At 37.7% G+C, this 17,915-nt stretch overlaps 1 protein-coding gene across 2 annotated transcripts in view; it reads left to right on the top strand.

The window, feature by feature from the left end:
- ATG5 (autophagy related 5) overlaps window positions 1-17,915 on the top strand; it is an 84,645-nt gene that overhangs the window by 19,623 nt on the left and 47,107 nt on the right. For both annotated transcript variants that reach the window (XM_076333323.1, XM_076333324.1), the window contains exons 5-6: window positions 2,655-2,817; window positions 17,045-17,139. In XM_076333323.1, coding sequence (XP_076189438.1) covers window positions 2,655-2,817; window positions 17,045-17,139 — 258 coding nt within the window. The remainder of the gene's footprint in view (window positions 1-2,654; window positions 2,818-17,044; window positions 17,140-17,915) is intronic.

Genomic DNA, 17,915 nt, shown 5'->3' with positions numbered 1-17,915 from the left:
TCTCACGTAGGTGAAACTGTTTCATCTGCCCCTTGTAGATGCAGCAGTGTTGTTTTCTAAGTTATCACTTTCATGTTTAGGTTTTTCAGCTTCTACTCACAGTACTGCGTAGAAATGTGTCAGTATTTTTCTTCTAAAGAAAAGAGTCGACAGCACTGAGATTGTAGGAGTGTTTTCCAGTCTTCCACAGTGTTATCCCTTAGAAACTGGGAAAACGAATCACGCCATACCTTTGTACTACTGTGGCTAGATTCTTTCCACTAGCTTAGCTAGCTTTGACCAATTTTAAATATCTCCGTGCTGTTTTGCAGACCACACTGTGTATGTTGTCTGGAACACATCCCCAGGGAGCGACATTCCCTGTAATTTGAAATTCATTGGAAGAAAGTCAGCAGGGAGATGCCTACCTGTAGAAAGACAGGAATGTCCAAAAAAAGACCCTGCAGTTCAGTATATTTCAACATATGTGTAACAAACCAGTTGTAACAAAACTGTTGTTTTCATAAACTTAGCTAAAACTTCAGCTTTTGACTGTGAAAGTCAGTTTCCAGGTTCCTGTATTACTTGGCATTAGGTACATTCCACTGCTTCATCTTTTTTTGAGGGATGCCAGTGTCTCACTTTGAATTCTTGCACGTAAAGAACTTTTTTGATCTCGAAGTATGCTATTTCTGACTGTTCTGTTCTTCTGGATTGGTTACCAGACTTTACTACTTTTATTTGAGCAAGTAAGTTAAACTTCTAAAGGTATTTTACAGGCCTATACACATCAGCTGGCGAGTAACAATCCCAGTAATGTGTTCCATTCATCTTGGGCCCAATTATGCTGAGACACTCAGCTTTGTAGGGGAGAAAGGGAGTGAGATCTACCCTAGAAGGAGAGCTTTCCGTTCTGTTCTGTCCTCTCTAATGTCTTTATACTTGGCCATCCTCGTATGAGAAACAAGCTTTATCTCTGTCCTTAGATTTCTAGTCAGCTCTACATACATCAGTCCTAAGTAACAATAGCACTCCCTTTGTGAATTTAACACCAAACCGTGTATGCTTCTGTGGAAAAGATATTAGCAGTCGTCTTTTCCCTTTATACTTCCGTTTTTGGAAGATACTCATCCTTTTGCTCCACAGTTTCCAGAGTGTGGGTTCACTGTCATAAGGAGGAATCATGATATGAAATTCCATTATTTAATTTCCAGCTCTTTACAATAACCTAATGAGGAGGGAACTATCATTCTTGTCCTCAGAATTTCCTTCAGGTAAGGCAATCCCCAGCTCCCTTTCATACTGCCAACTGTTAGTAGTTCTTGGATATTTTGAGTTCCTGTAGTTTGAAGCAGCCTTCACTATTTTTCCTGGTTTTATGTGGAGGAGGGAAGGTATGGGTTTTTCCAGCATTATATTGCTCCTACTGTGACATGTTAACTATGTTGTAAAAGCCTTTGAAAAATATCCCATTATATGTACTTATATTTCCAAAATGGTTTTGACAGTCCTTCACAAAAGCTTTTTTAAATAGCCAATTTGTAATGGATTAAGAGGAAGGGTCCTCTTGTGGAATAACAGATGAGAATTAAAGTATAAAAATACATGGCAAGCTCTTGTTATGAAGGGGAGTACTAATGATGCCACTCTGGTTTGGCTCTGGGGGTTTGCACTGTTCAGCACGGTCATAAGCTGTGAAAAGAAGATGAATAAGGAGGGTACAAAACATGCTGGGTTTTTAAATCTTTGAAAACTAAAGGTTGTGATACGGAATGCTTGTATTATTGTAATATGGCAAGTAATACTAAGTGTTGATAAAAGAAAAATTAGCAGAACAACCACCCTAACTGTATACCTATACAATGCTGAACTTCTGATTAGTTAATTTCCAAAGAAATCTTTTTTTGTACCTGAACAAGATTTACTACTATAATTCCTCAATAAATGAATTAGGAAAGGTAGTTGTCACTTACTGAGGGGATAAAAGTCACCTGAGGAATGGTAACTGTGCATCTGCAATGCTGAATGCAGTGCGCCAACTCTAACCGAATAAGAGAGAGGAAATCAGGTCACACGGGCTAGCAATAGGCACATGTATTAGGTAAAGTTGGAGCTGACAAGGATTTCCAGTATCTCTAAGGAAAAATGTTTGTAAGTGGCATATATGCTATAGTTCATATATGTGGATGTTGATACCTGGAGGAAACATTTTTCAAAGGCCTGCATAGAAATGCATGCTAAGCTGCTTTTGAGGGTCAGTAGGAATTGGGTGCTTGTCACTTACTTCTCCCCCTTTTCTCCTGTTCATTGCCAGAGAATTGAACATCTGCTTGAAGACATGTTAGAACTCTTCATTTCCTGAATTTTGGATGTAAGGGCCTAAATGTATCCACTGATGTATTTAAATGTATTTATCAAGTTGAGGTTGGGTGATTTAGAGTAATTTCTGGTTTTACAGAAAATTGTTCAACTTTTATTTTTCCTGAAATGTTTTTCACTGTAAAACCTTTCTTGTCAGCAGAGTGAGAGAATGGTTGTTACCTTCTTCCATAAGTAGAAGATTCCAGTGTGCTGCTTTTGTATAAATATAAACCTGATTAAAATTATCATTTAATCTTCATCTTCTAAGATGTGTGATGCATTTATTTCTCTTGATCTATCTTTTCTCTTTATAGAATTTTCCAGAAAAGGATCTTCTGCACTGCCATTCTAAGGATGTGATTGAAGCTCATTTTATGGCTTGTATAAAAGAAGCAGATGCTTTAAAGCACAAAAGTCAAGTCATCAATGAGATGCAAAAAAAGGATCATAAGCAACTGTGGATGGGATTACAGAATGGTAAATACAAAGCATCAAGTATTAATTATATTTAGCTCTAGCATGCTAGTAAATAATTTCTTCAAATTTTAGTCATGATACAGGATATAAAATGTCATTGTTCTGCAGAATTTTAGTCTAATGTCATGGAAAAGATTGATTTTTTTTTTTTTTTTTTTTTCCCCTCCCCTCTCCCAGAAGTCACCATTTATGTGATAATCCAAATGTGGCTTGAGTTATTTGAGGAACTCAGTTGGGTCATGACTCTGTCTTAACAAACCAAAACTAGCAACAAAACAAAACAAATAGATAAATGTTGTCTAGTGTACTTTTGTGCAACTGATGTTCTTTATTTGGGAGACACCTGGGGTGTAAGTGTTGTTCAGTATTAACTGTCTTGGCCTGTGAAGTAAAAAAGGTGGTTGTCTCTAGTTTATGCTTAAGGATTGTCACTGATAAACAATACAGCTAAACTTTCATAAAGTTGCCCAGTAGATTAATAATTTTACTTTTCCCTCTGCCAAATTTAGATTTTTTTGTTGCTGATATTACCATGGCTTTCACAAAGATTCTGCATAGATAAGTGTTGACTTGAAAAAGCCAGCAAAATAATTCAGAACAGGATGTTCTAAAATAATTAGTGTTCTTACTTTGCACAGATGTCATGAATCTGTACTGTAGTGCAAAAATATAACTTCTTTTGGTTTTAGTGTCTCTTCTTTCTTATCATGGTTCTTAGAGGCCTGTAAGTTGAAAAGCTTTCTAAGTATTTCAGAAACTGCTACCTGGAATGGGTGGTAATGCCACTTTCAATGCATTTTCGTCATCTCCTGAAGCTGTCATTATGTTATTACTGGTAAATTTATTTTACGGAAGCTGTAAGCATGAAGATGTTTATTCTATGTTGAGATACAAAATACTAAACACTTACATGGGAAGATGTTAATTCTGTTTATATGGAAAATTAAATGAAACAGGAGAAGCTTTGAATGAAGCTTTGAAGAAGACTTGAGGCATATGTTTGCTTTAGACAGTGAGATTCCAAATTAGTTTGGGTTTAATACGTGTATTTAATGAGTGTGTGGGTTTTCCAAACTTTTTTTTATTGGTTTAGTGGTACTGCCTTTCATATTAAAGGAATTCCTGTAACAATTTTGAAGGTTGAGTGCTTATTAGAAGCTTTGGTTTCTATTTTTTATGTAATTGGGAGAGAGTTAGAAATTGAGGTATTATCTTAATTTGCCATTTGAGTGGTAAGATCTTGAGGGATGCAGTACATGCCTGCAAAATTTATCAGGTAAGAAGTTGCACTTTATCTGGTTCAATTCAAAGTACTTCTTGAGAGATTCTGTTTTGTATAGATATTAGCCAGCAAACTAACTGAATAAAGAGTTCTGGTCCACTGAAAGTCAGAATTGGTATAAAACCAGATGTTTCCTTAAAGCTTACATTGTTACAAGTCAATTTAAACTGCAATTTTAATAATTCTGTGGAAAAAAGGTATTCTGCTGTAATAGTATTTTTCTTGCAAGCAGTTTAGTTCGGGAGAAGCAAAATGCTGTGCCAGCATAATTTTGTTTTCTATTTCAAGAATTACTAGCTTTATTGCAAAAAGAAATCCTGTCACTTAGTCCCAGTGCTCAAGTGTTCCCAGCAGTGCACTTTATGTGCTCTTTTTATTAATGCTTTTTAAAATTAAAACTAAAAGACCTCTAACATGAGTTATAATATGAGTATAATGAGTTATGAGTATAATAATGGCAGAAGAGTTGATTACGCAATGAAATGGTATGAGTTAAGGTTCTTTTCTTAACCAGAAGTTATAGAACCTCGATACCCTCAATACGTAAGGTAAGAGAACAGATACGCAGTGTGTTCTTTCTGTGCTCATCTTAGGCTCTATCTTTTAGTTGATTATTTGTCTAAGAGTATCTTCAGTTGTAGGGAAACCAGAATTTTACTGTTTTGCTTTATAATGTTAATAACAGAGGTTGCCTAGTAAGGTTGATTTCAAGAAGGTTTCACTGTATTTAATGAGAAATCGCACCTGTGGAATCTGACACCTAAATGAGAAGTTTAAACAATCTTTTGAATACTTTCAAATGCTAATTTTAATTTCTCAGCTCTTCATAAAAGAGAAACAAGAAAAGCTTGTGAAACCAAGAAAACTCTTTTTAAGCATGTTGTATCTTTCAGTATGTTTTTATAGGCTTTCATTTGAGATGTAATAATTTTAAACCTCTTTATGAAACAGAATGAATGACCACAAAAAAGAAAAGAAAGTAGCATTTGTGATAACTGCCTTGTAAGTAATGATACATCTGCAGTCTTCTTTTTCTGTGAAACTTCAGAAAATTTTCTTCAATTCTTAAATATGGGAAGTGTTACTCGTTTAACAAGTGATAGCAATACTTACAGGATACGTATTAAACTTATGTTTTTGGAAAAAATCCAATTTTGCTTGTTTGGAGAAATGTAACTACCAATTACAAGTGTAATTTGGTATAAAAGTTTCTGCTAAGAAGGAAGTACTTGAACAGGTAGCATGAGAAACTTTTCAGTTTTAGGGGAAGGGCTGTAATAGTGAATTTGTGGCAAAATCTTGTGCTGGTAACAGCTGGTATGTATTCATAACAACCTTTATGTCCCTCCTCCCACCATTTCTGGTTTTGTGTTAATCTGCTACCAAATCAGGAAGGTAAACATACTTCTCCGTCTATTGCTTGTACTGTGGTTTTGCTTGTTCTTCAGACTTCAGTTAGCCGATTTTTATCCATAAACCAGGTATTTCTTAGCTAGAACACTGCTCTGGGAGGGGTACATCTGAGTTGCCCTAATTTTGACCAGCGTCATGGGTGTCTGACTGTGGTAGGGAAGCGATAAAGGCAGGCTATATAGCTATACTGACCTCTGTTCCTTTGTAAGAGTTGTTAAAATTCTTTGGTCAGAATTGATGGAAAATGTTACTACTGTTCTTGCTTTAACAGTGTTATGGCCATTTTTATCATGGATAAAGAGGATTTTCAAGTGGGTGGTTTTTTCTTCTTGCCTTTTGTGTGGAAAAACAAAGGCTTTCAGCTTTGAAACATTAAGACTTTGTGGGCCTAGTGATGACTCAGGATCAAATGAAATCTCAACTGTTTTCAGGGGGAGAGCTATATTTTTTGCATGGTTCAAAGAATTGATATCTATAACTTCAGTATGTAATGGTTCTGATAAAGGAGGGGTTTTAGATTTAACACAGCTGCTTTTCATCAGTTGTAGAGAGACATAAGCAACCATACCCTGAAATTTTCACAGGCATCCTTTATAACCAGCAAAGACTAGACTTGATGTTTCTGATACATGAGGGGGGGAAATAAACAGTAAAAACTCATGGCCACTTTTAAGGTTTCTTTATATATTATAAAATATAATGAAGTCATTATTTTACTGAAAATATTATGGAAAAAGAATGTAATGCTCATTCATACTGTAGGGCTTACTAAAAGTTAAGTGGCCATATTGAAGTGTTCTTATTAAAGGAGAAAAATCCTGCAAACATTCAGAATATGCAATATTTTATCTTTTAATGCATGTGTTATCTTTCTTGTCTTACTGACAGAATCAGGCCTGTGTTTTCTTGCATTTCTTTCTAAATCATATCTAAACCAGCTCTGGGTTTTTGAGGGCAGAAGTTGTGTTTTTTCTGGGTTATCACATTCCTGTTTAGAAATGTTTGAACTGCCAAAAAGAAACAGCGTCATACATTATCAGCATCTCTTTTGTGCTGTGTACACATGGCCCACTCAGGTTTGATATGTATGTTTCTCCTCTTTGTAGAGAACTGGTGGGAGCAATGCTGTTCTTTACCTCAGTCCGAGATGATCATGCTTTGGCAGCTGAACAAATCTGTAATCTCAGCTGGTCATTTGAAACTTAAATTAGGCAATATGTACTTAGAAAATCTTCAGGAATTTAACAGGAGAATGAATGAACAAGCCATTAGTTCTTAAATCTCAAAGCCATCATTTTTTCTTCTTCCCTGTATTGCTACCAAAATGGTAATATCTTGCCACGTTCTATCTGTAGAGGATTAAAAAAAAAAGTCATTACCTTCCTGGGCTGGCAGTTAAAAATTTCGGGAAATGCATCAAGTTTTCTTAGAATTAGTGTCAATACCTGCTTATTCTGGAGTTAAGACAGCATGGCATACACCGAACATCGGGGTTGCTGATATTATGGAACCTGGGGGTGTGGTGTAGACAGATTCAGATAGCTCTGCACAAAATCAGCCCAGCGCTGTTTTGGTGCTGAGCTGGGGCTAGGTTCAGATGGGCTGGACCTGCAGAATGAATCAGATGCATCAGAGCAGGCCTTCCCAGGGATGATTGGTGGTGGTGGTGGTGGTTTTTGTTTTGGGTATGACTGGTTGTGTTTTTTCTGGTAATGGATTGTGACCTAGACTTCAGTGTTAGTTCTGCAGTGTTTACTGGCTTGTTACCCTTTCTGAACAAATGACTAAACTAATGCTCCACCCGTATGGGTGCAGTACCATGATTCTAAACTGTCATCTCCCCGAAACTGGCTTTTGCCTTGTTACTTTTCAGTGCTGGCCTGGTGCCTGCTTGCATAGCTGCCCTTCGTCGCAGTGCAAAGGTGGGGAACTGATGGCAGCCTGAATTCCCCCCTTGGCTTTCTCTGCTCCGCTTTCAACAAAGGGGCAGAGCAGAGCTGCTGTGTTCGTGAGGCCGGTGAGAATCAGTGGGTCTCAAACGAGGGCATGAACTGCACGAAGGCAGAAAAGGGAGGAAAGCAAAATGTAACCCAGCGCTCACAATGCTACTTTATACTGAAGTCTCTGCCATGAGAAGAGGTTGTCTAGAGATAGGTAGACAGAGAGAGAGAGAGAGAGAGAGAGATGCTTTATAGTGTTTTCACCATCTTGTGTTAGATGTCCATGTGTCTAATGAAAACCATTAAACTCTGAGGGAGCAAGCTTGGAGGTCTCTGCATCTTTGGCACAGGTAGTCTGCCAACCATATAATCTATTCATGTATGTTGGAGAATTTGAATTTATATGCCTGTTGCAGTTTCAAGGGCTTTGTGTTTTGTCCTCATTTTGACTCTCTTCCTCCTGGAATGTTACCATTTCTTCAGAAATATAGTCACCTTCCAGACTTCCTGCTGAAGCAGGTGTGCCTTTCATCTTCAACCCAAATCATAAGCTGGTTCTCTACTTCCACTGCTCCTGTCTTCTGTAGTTTTTTCAGATATTTGGTAAACTTGGATTCAGATTGTGAGAATCTTTGACTGTATTTCTCTAAATCTATTTTACTTAGGTGTAACTGATGCAGAACCTTCTTTTTTTTTTTTTTTTTTACTGCCTCCTGCTTTCCTTCCTCCCCTCCACCTCAAAATATGTCATTTCCTGAAAGATGTATAAGGTCTAACTAAATTTCAAAGTAAACTACCTCTAAAAAACAGACTTCATTTTTAAAATTAACTTTCTTTAGTTGTTGAGGGTTTTTTACTTTGCAATTTTAAATGCTTCTAAATTACTTTCTGCTAGTAAACTCACGAATTTGACAGACGAATTAATATAAAGGTTCCTCAACTTTTTAGAAAAGCTGTATTTTAGAAAAAGCATAGTACAGGGAAAGCAAAGCAGGTTAGAGAGTTATATGGAGATATGCTGCTCTATTTTCATGTATATAAACAGAGCATAATCAGAGGCAAAGAAGGTATTAAAATAGTCAGGCTATCTAGACTTGGAGCAGAGAACTGGAGGATGGGTAAAATTGTCAGGAGTCCTTTTCCCTTTGACTTACTCAGGGACGTCTGTAACAAGCCCTGCTGCTCTATTCCTACATAACCTGTGGGTTATGTGTTTCAAAAATTGATTACACATTTTTGTTTAATAGTCATCAGAGCTTTCTTTTTAGCTTAAGTGACAATACCTACTGAGATCACCTGCTTTTAGGCTACACAGAAAGCTTAAATTTGGTAGGATGTATGCATTTTCATATTTGAATAAAGGAAAGAAAGTAGCCCATCTTGATGATTTTTCTTCCTGTGAACCTTTTCCAGATAAATTGATGACTTAGAAGTGAATGGAGGTGGTGTTAAGGAAACAGTGTACTTAAAGTGAAACTTCTGTTTCGTGAGTACGTTAAACAAGTGAAAAGAATGTTGGTAAGGTATGGCTCCCATGTGTGTATTAAAAGAAAACGGGGGGGAAAGGCGTTTTTGGATCTGATAGATAATCTGAAGAGTGAAATGCTGCTTTGTCATACAGTTTTCAAAATGTCCTGTTAACCTGCAAAACTTAAGTAATATGCTTTTATTTCTTTATCTTCAGAACACTACTTTGCTATAAAAACTAATAGATAAGTTATAGCATAAAAGTAAATGTGTTAATTATACTGATCTCAAACCTCACTGTACAGCATTAGGGGAGGGATCCCTGCTTTTTTCTTGGGTTGCATCCGTAGCTCAATTTATAGTGTGGCTTGTGAATTAATATTTTTTTTTAAACTAGACTTTACAGCTAACTATACATAAGGAAGTTTCTCCTAATTGTTCTCTGGTTGTAAACACTGCTGTTGGAAATTTGTTATAGTGCATATAGGCAGGCAGAGCTGAATTGATTTAATTCATTTACATGATAATAGTACTACAAAGGGAGTGACAGACCTAGGTAGCCAACCTTGAGGCCCATACCACTGTACTTGACTATTATTAGTACTTGAGCTAGTTAGCATGATGTTTACTTTTGCAGTGATTCCATGTCTTATTTAGCATGGACAGGCCAAGTAAAACCTGTTTGTTTTTTACTTTCAAATTTTACAATCTCTACTGCTTTCCTGTGGTATTATGTAGTAACACGCCAGCTGAATGTGAATTTGGAGGGTATGTAAGATTAACAGGCACATCATGCAGTGGAGATATTTCAGGTAATGACTGTTGTGTAATTACAAGGCAAAATTATGACTACTTCAGATATGTACATTCATGTTGAATGTTGTTACTTTGCTATCTGTGACGTGAAGAATATTTCCATGTATTTCTGTAGCTAGCTTCTGTCACTTACATTAAGTCAAAACAGTTCCTAAGGTCCTATCTCTCTATATCTGATAGTTACTCGTGCCTGAAGATAGTCTGAAAAGACTAGTAAATTTGTGTGCCCTCTTCAGTTGTGGATTTGTATTACACACCATGATCTGTCAAAATACTGAAGTAACCTAAGTGTTTAATAGCAGCCATATTTTAACTGTGGGTGGTGGCAATGTGTAAAATAGAAAAGAAAAAAAAAATCTTACGTTTTAATAATGCCATACCAGTATTTCAAACTGTGTTCTCAAAAAGACTGGCACTGGACTGTAGTAGTCAAATATGTGTGAGTCTTCCTGAAATCCTTGATAATCGTAATTATCTGTGTTTTTATTGTACAAAAATAAGAACACTGAGTTTAGATGGCCTAAAGTCATTTAGAGACAGGTCTTTAAATAGCTGAGAAATTAGAGTAACCAGCTGTAAATACTGTTTCTGAATCGCATGGTACAGTTAGTTTTGAAATGTTTAAAATATTTATCTTTCATCAACAAAGCTGCTTCATGCTTGAAGCATACCACACAAAATTTTACTTTTTATAAAATTGGTTAAAATTGCTCACCAGTCAGCAGAACTATGTGTGCATGTAGAGTCTTAGTTTTCTTGGAAACAATGTGGAAGTAGAATTGATACTAAATTTTGAGAAGACTCCTTTCTGGGTGTAGCAGTTAAACGCAGTTGGTGGGAGCAGTTGATAGACTGGAGGGCAGATCTGCCATTCAGAGGGACGGTGACAAGCTGGAGCAGTAGGCAAGCAGGAGCCTCCCAGAGCTCACAGATGCAAGTGCAAAGTCCTGTACCAGGGACAGGAAAAAACCCATACATCGGGGCAGGCTAGGGACTGACTGGGAAGCAGCTTTGTGGAAGTGGGTAATGGTGAACAACAAGCTGAATGAAAAGTCTGTTGTGTGGTGTTGCAGAAATGAAGATTAACCAGGGAGCTGTTTTAGCCCTTGTGCCCCCCAGAATATAGCCAGATGGTGAGTAATTCTTCCCCTTGGCTCATCACTTGTAAAGCTGCACTAAGAATGCTGTGTCCTCTTTGGGACCCCAGGACAAAAGAAATGCGGGCAAACAGAAGAGTCCAGCAGAGTGCTGCTAGGATGATTAGGGGCTGGAGCATATGCTGTATTAGAAGAGAGTGGGGGAACTGCCTTGTTTAGCCTGCAGACGAGGAGGCTGAAGATGGATCCAATAGCCACTTTCCACTACCTAAAAGGAAGGCTTCTAGAGCAGATGGAGTCGGACTCCTCTCAGACGTGCCTCCATTGGCAGTGGAGTTGGGCAATTACAAAAGAAAACGGTTACAAGTTGCGGCAGGAGGAAGTCTGATGGGATATTAGGGCGGGGGGAGTGAAAGTGGTTGAGTGGAAACCCGTGGAGACAGTCAAAACTTGACTGGGCAAGGCCTTGAGCAAACTCATTTAACTTTGTGTAGATGGCTTTTTTTGGGGGGGCAGGAGCTTAGATTCCAAAGCTTGCCCTCCAAAGGCACTTCCAGTCTAAAGTTTTTCTATTGTGCCGATACATCAGCTGGGGAGTCTTTGGTCTCTTAGTTAATGCTATGGTTGGTTCTGCCCAGGTACATCTAGCTGTGCATCGTTTCTATGGTTCATATGGTTATTAGACAGTGGTGAACCACTGAGAATAGACAACACTTTTGTGTGTGTGTTTTTTTTTTTTTTTCAAACTCAAGGATGGGACACATTTTTATGCAAGCTGCAAATTGGTATTGCTTGCAGAGAGCTAGAGATACAATTAAATTCCAAGCATTTTTTTATTTATATAACTAGGTGGCTTTAAGAAGAAACCATTAATAGTCCAGACAAAAAATGGTGTGTGTATGCTACCCTGATGGCTACACCTGTTTGTTCACTTTTTTGACTTTCTAAAAAGATATTGGAAGATAAAAGCCATGAATTACCATTTCCTTTTTGAATGTAAACAAGCTTTCCCTCGTTTTTGCATTAATTCTTTCTGTTATTGAAGTGCTCTCCACAGTCTTCTTGAAATATACCCAATTCTGGAGTCAGTACTCTGATAGCAGTTGCATCAGTGTCAAATACAGAAACAAAGTATTTCCTTATTATTAACATATTTCTGTTGATAAATTTAAAGATTAGGGTGGATCTTTTTCGTTCTTTTGCCCACTGTTCTACAGTGGGAACGCCATTTTAACTGGCCATATGCTGTGACCACTGTGTCTTATTGCAAGTTACTTGTAGATATTATTTCTTATTCTGTGATAATTGGCCATATTTTTTGTGTATGCTGATTTAAAGCTATGCTGCATTGAAGTGCATATGTTGATTGCAAGCACTTCAGCAGTGCCCTTTACCCTCTGTGATCCATCCTGGTTACCATTTTCATAGAGTCAGGTGGGTAGAAGAGACACATCTAACATCAAGATCCATGCGAAATTTCAAGTTGTTTGAAGCGTGACAGCACTTGAGTTTCAGAGAATGACTATAAGATGCCAGCACGATGAAACTAATTTTTCTGGTTGTCTGAAGAACATTGCCCCCAGGTCTCAGCCTAAGAAAGAGGCCCAGCCTTGAAAATTTCAGCCTGGACTAATCCTTAGTTAAAACTGCGTAATATTAAAAAGTTCAGCAGTTACTGTCTATTAACAGCAAGTTATGACTGGAGTTACTAACAGCTTTTTAATGTAGCAGTTATCAATCTGGATTAATTTCAGTGATTGCTAAAGGATCTCCAGTCTTGCTTAATGGAGGAAATGACAATTCTCCAAGTGTTTCCCTCTAACAGTCTTTTTTAAAGGACGCTTTAAAAGCATGAACAATTTCAGTGAGAGATTTCTGAACATTAAATGCATAATGTGACACGCTCTAGTTGTTAATTTATGTTTGAGGTTTAATTTGTTGCTTAATTAATTTGTGTACTGAGATTATTGTTATGGATGACATTAAGTCCTTGTAATTTTGCCAACTCTTACTATTTCTACATATGTAAATACGTATTTTCAAAGCTGTCTTTTAGATTCTCTGCACCTCTGTAGTATTGAAGGCTAATAATGTCTGTTTGGTGTTTGGGCATACAGTGACTGCGTTTCTAATAAATGAATATTTATAAATGTAAGTGACTTAGCTGATAGATTTTTCAACTGGATCTCTCTTCCATTTGTTTAACTTTCTGATCTTTGATATAAAAACTTTTCTCCCTGTATTTTATATTTCACTTCAGGCAAAGTTATATAGCAACCATCCTCTCTCGTTCAAGAAATATGATTAGTAGAGTCATCTGAAACTTTTATACTGTCACTAATCTCACTTCTGTTTAAATCTTACTGCCATTAATTTAAATATTGTTATTCAGATATGAACATCTGCCTTTTGCAAGTACTGTTTTTTGCTAATACAGAAACTCTTTAACACATCAGTCAAGCACTTTCTTAAAAACAGATGGATTGTGGAAAACAAAAATAATCAGATTTGACTGTTAGGGGAGTTTAGATATCATGTAGACTGCATAAGCTCTTCACGAGGGAGGGAGATGAGTGTGTGAAGTGCTTTTGCTGATAGGTAGAGAACTCTTCTTTGTTTACTGGCTTAATGAAAACTCTGTTTTGTTTTGATTGTCAAACTTCCGGCCAGCACCTTCTGTCTTTAAGTCCTGTCTAGCCAAAGCACTAATTAGTTCTTATAGCTCATCATAGCATTAATACTTCCTTAAGTCTGTTTTGCATAAATAGGAGGTACTGACACACAAAAATGGGAGAACGATGAATTCTTTAGCTTGTATTTTCAAGGGGGTTTGGGGGGGGTGGATGTTGGGCAGTGTTGGATTTTTCATTTGTTTTTTTAAGCTTTGAGTCTTAAGGATTCTGTGAAAGCAGTTATTTTTTTATTTTGTATTTTGGAGCTTTAGGATTCTAGCATTCAGCCAATGCTCCTGATGCTAATAAAAGCTTTTACCAGGTCATATATATCAGTATGCAAACTGGATAAAGCCTTTTCCTGCTGCTTGCTTTAAAAATTTGTGTTAATTTTCTTACACCCAACTCAGTTTCCTGTAGTAAAAATAGTGTATCCATGGAAAGATGTCTGGAGGACAGCAGTATAAGATTATGAGGATGAATTAGCTTAGATGTCTTTAGACAGTGCTGTACACATGGTGGAGATGTGTCTTAAGATGTCTGACTCCATTATGTCTAGATAATTTACTAAAAGTTTTTCATTCCCCGGGATATCAGGTGGATTGACGAACATACTTTATTACAAAATGCAACAAGTTTGTCATTCAGCTGTTGCAGAGTTATTGCTGTTATATTTAGACACTACAGAAACTATTAAACGTCTTGATACAACAATAGATTATCTTGAGCATTGTCTGAGTGTTCAGAGAATAATCTGAGAAGTATAAATTTGTAAGTTTACCTGCCTTAAATAAGATTACCTGCATGATTTCTGGGAGGTGAGGAAGCTGGAATGAAGAATAGAAGTGAGTTAACTGTACGTTACCACTGTTTAACTTTTTTTGTCCTTCAAAGAGTCGCTTGTTTGCCCTATATGTCACAAGGGACAATATACTTAAGTTCCTACCGTAAGTCTGTTACTTGTTCAGAATTTCTTGTTCTTCTGATCCATGAGACGTTGCTCATCTCTATTGAATTTTGAAGACAGTAAGCTGTTTACCCAACTTTCTTAGTTACTGTAATATGAGCATTAAACAAGTAAAGGAAATTAATATTTGTTTTATTTTTGTTCAGGTAGGATGTCTCCAAATATGTAGATTCCTTATTTAAGAGTCTGCTGAAGCTCACTACGTTAAGTAGGTCTTGATTGTTTTGTTTTGTCTATCATGGGGTTAGCAGTTTTATCAACTGAGTTTATAGTCAGAAGTGGTAATTGAAGAATAATCGATTAATGCCTACTGTTGGATGCCTGTCCACACAATCTGTAGTGAAAGCTGTAAGCCGTTCTCAACGCTGTCTCCAAGGATGAGGGAAGTATGCTAAATCTTCACTTTCCCACTGACAGAGTTTGTGAGGAGGATGCAGTCGTTCTTTGTGTCAGACATTGTAGGAGTAAACCTCTGGCTCCGTAGGCTGTGGTTCCCAAATGCAGGCTTGCTTGGGTACAGTCAGCTCCAGGGTCATCACGGCCACCTGCTGAGCTTCCCAGCCGGTGAGCTATGGGGTAGCACCCTGCTATAGGGTAGCACCCTGCGTCCAGGCAGCTCCTCATCTCGGGTGGTGCTGACTGCAGCTCAGGTAAGTGCTTGTCGAGAGGCCCTTGCTGCTAATCAGGAAAGAAGGGTGTGGAAGTACTTTCTGAGATAAGTATCAGGAAATGCTCCTACAGAATACCTGGCAGGAGTTTGTTTAGGGTTTCTTGGAAATTCCTGCCTTGTGTCACATTCAGTCAGGAAAAGCAATGTGTTATAAACCCTGCAATATGTATTAACTATGTCTTTTAGCACACTGACAGGCATCTGTGCTATACGCTGGAGTGACGCAAATCTCAGACTCTTTTAATTTTCTGCAATTGCTTTAATTTTTATCAGCAGTTCTGGAAGCGGGAAGAACCTTTGTTCCACAAATAGATTTCTGAATTTTACCTTGCTTCAGGGGGGCTGAATTCTGTAACGGTTATACCGCCAGACTTCTTGAGACTCGGCTGAACATTGTGCCGAGGAGGGAAAATTGGAGACTGTGTGTTCCTTCTGAAGAAACGTCCGCTGTGTTTGGTGTCTTGGAGAATTAGGGCCTATAAGGAAATTTATCCCTTGCTCTTCCCCTTCTAAAGCTGCCTTCTCCAGTAAGGCTCGCAGCAGCTTTATTCATCTTAGCTCTTCATGTTCCTTTCTGTCACTTTTGGTATTGGTTGTTTGCTTGATTTGAATAATTGATTTGCACGTGTAAAAGCCTTTACTGCTCTAGACCTATACTGTCCTTAATAAATTTTAAGTGCAATAAACTATTCAGTTCTTGTAATGTCTGAACAGGATGAAATGGTGTGCTGCCTCGGGCTACTTTACCAAACCTAGTGTCGTGGTTTAACCTCAGCCGGCAACTGAGCATCATACAGCTGCTCGCTCACTCCCCCTCACCCCCCCGGCCCGTGGGATGGGGGAGAGAATCGGAAGAGTAAAAGTGAGAAAACTTGTGGGTTAATAACAGTTTAATAATTGAAATACAATAATAATAATGATAGAATGTACAAAGCAAGTGATGCACAATGCAATTGCTCACCACCTGCCGACTGATGCCCAGCCAGTCCCCAAGCAGCGGCCCCCCCCGGCCAGCTTTCCCCCAGTTTATGAACTGAGCATGACGTCACATGGTATGGAATGTCCCTTTGGCCAGTTTGGGTCAGCTGTCCTGGCTGTGCCCCCTCCCAGCTTCTTGGGCACCTCCAGCCTTCTCGGTCGGTAGAGCATGGGAAGCTGAAAAGTCCTTGGCTAGTGTAAAGCACTACCTAGCAACAACTAAAACATCGGTGTGTTATCAACATTATCCTCATCCTAAATCCAAAACACAGCACTGTACCAGCTACTAGGAAGAAAATAACCCTATCCCAGCCGAAATCAGGACACCTAGTTACTTGGATAATATTAACAAAAATGTGTTTCAAACATCAACTTTTATTTTCAGGTTGTGTCATGAAACTGGCAGTATATTTTCTGATTATATCATACATTGTTGCGGATTATTTTAAGATTTACATACCGAAATGTAAACCCCTCAAGAAGTTTTTCTGCTGCTTTAGTTTCTCTATACTTTACACCTATTGTTCATCTATAGTTAAGAACAATTAGATGTTTTTAACAAACTGAGACAGTGTGGACCAATAGCAGCAGGGAGTGGAGAAACAGGCACTGTTAATTGAGGTAATGAAATCCATAATTTGTGGCCCAGTGTTTCCCTAACAGTGGGAGATACGAGATGAATTCAAGTTGCTTTCTCTTTCAGTTCGGTAAGTTGCCATACCACTGTTTTCAAAGGAGAATGCAGATGACTTACCTTTGGCTTCAGGCTAAATGGGGAAGAGAAATGTGGGGAAAATAAATTCATATAGGTCAAACTTCTGTAAGAAAAGTTTGCATGTTGTTCCAGTCGTGTCTCATTTACCTCTTTTAGCTGAAAAAGAATATATGTTATCAGTATTAACAAAATCTAATTCTACCTTCACAGATAAATTTGAGCAGTTTTGGGCAATAAATCGAAAACTCATGGAGTATCCTCCAGAAGATAATGGATTTCGATACATCCCATTTAGAATTTATCAGGTAGGAGACAATGAAATAAAACCACTTTTACTAAACGCTTCCACTGAGATGTCATATATCATAATCTGTTTTCAGAATTATACGTTCCCTTTTCTAACATGGTAAAACTTTGTATGCTCATCTTTGCTGGACCCTTGAGTTGTATGAATTAGCAAAGACAAAATAGACTGTATTTTTTCTAATAGTTAATTACCATTCATTATGTTGTAGGTGTGTAATACTTGAGGATGTGCTAAGGCTGGTATAGATTATGTTTGGTTGGTTTGGTGGTTGTTTTTTTTAAAAAGAAAAAAAGCTAATTCTGTCATTAAAAATAACTGCCAACTATGAAGACTGCTTTGGATGCAAAATGCCCTCTGAAAGGTCTAAGTCAAACATTCCAGGAGTAACACTTTTCCCTCACCCATTGTGTAGGCTTCTTTGCTTGTTGGCATTATAAGGTGAAAGTAATGGCATAGATGTTGCATCTAGTTCTTACCTTTGTCTTCTAATTGTATACTTTACAATCCAAAACTAGCTTTGAATATTTTTGCTGTTTTAATACACCAATGCTCCACGTAGTTTTTATAGCATTAAGGTCACGATGAGGTTTGGAGTTAAGTATGGTTAAAAGCTTATGCAGAATTCTTGTAGCCTCTCCGTAAATGAAACAGTTCTGCTCTGTTTCGTCTTTGAAACGTTTTCATCTATTTACATTTAAGTTTTGCACCTGTAACTATCAAAAGTCCTTTATTCATAGTACTGAATAGTCTGATAGTACTTTATAACAGGTTTTA

The sequence above is a fragment of the Aptenodytes patagonicus genome, chromosome 3 (genome assembly GCF_965638725.1).
Source record: "Aptenodytes patagonicus chromosome 3, bAptPat1.pri.cur, whole genome shotgun sequence".
In the NCBI taxonomy this organism is placed as follows: Eukaryota; Metazoa; Chordata; class Aves; order Sphenisciformes; family Spheniscidae; genus Aptenodytes; species Aptenodytes patagonicus.
This window is presented reverse-complemented; position numbering and strand designations above follow the sequence as displayed.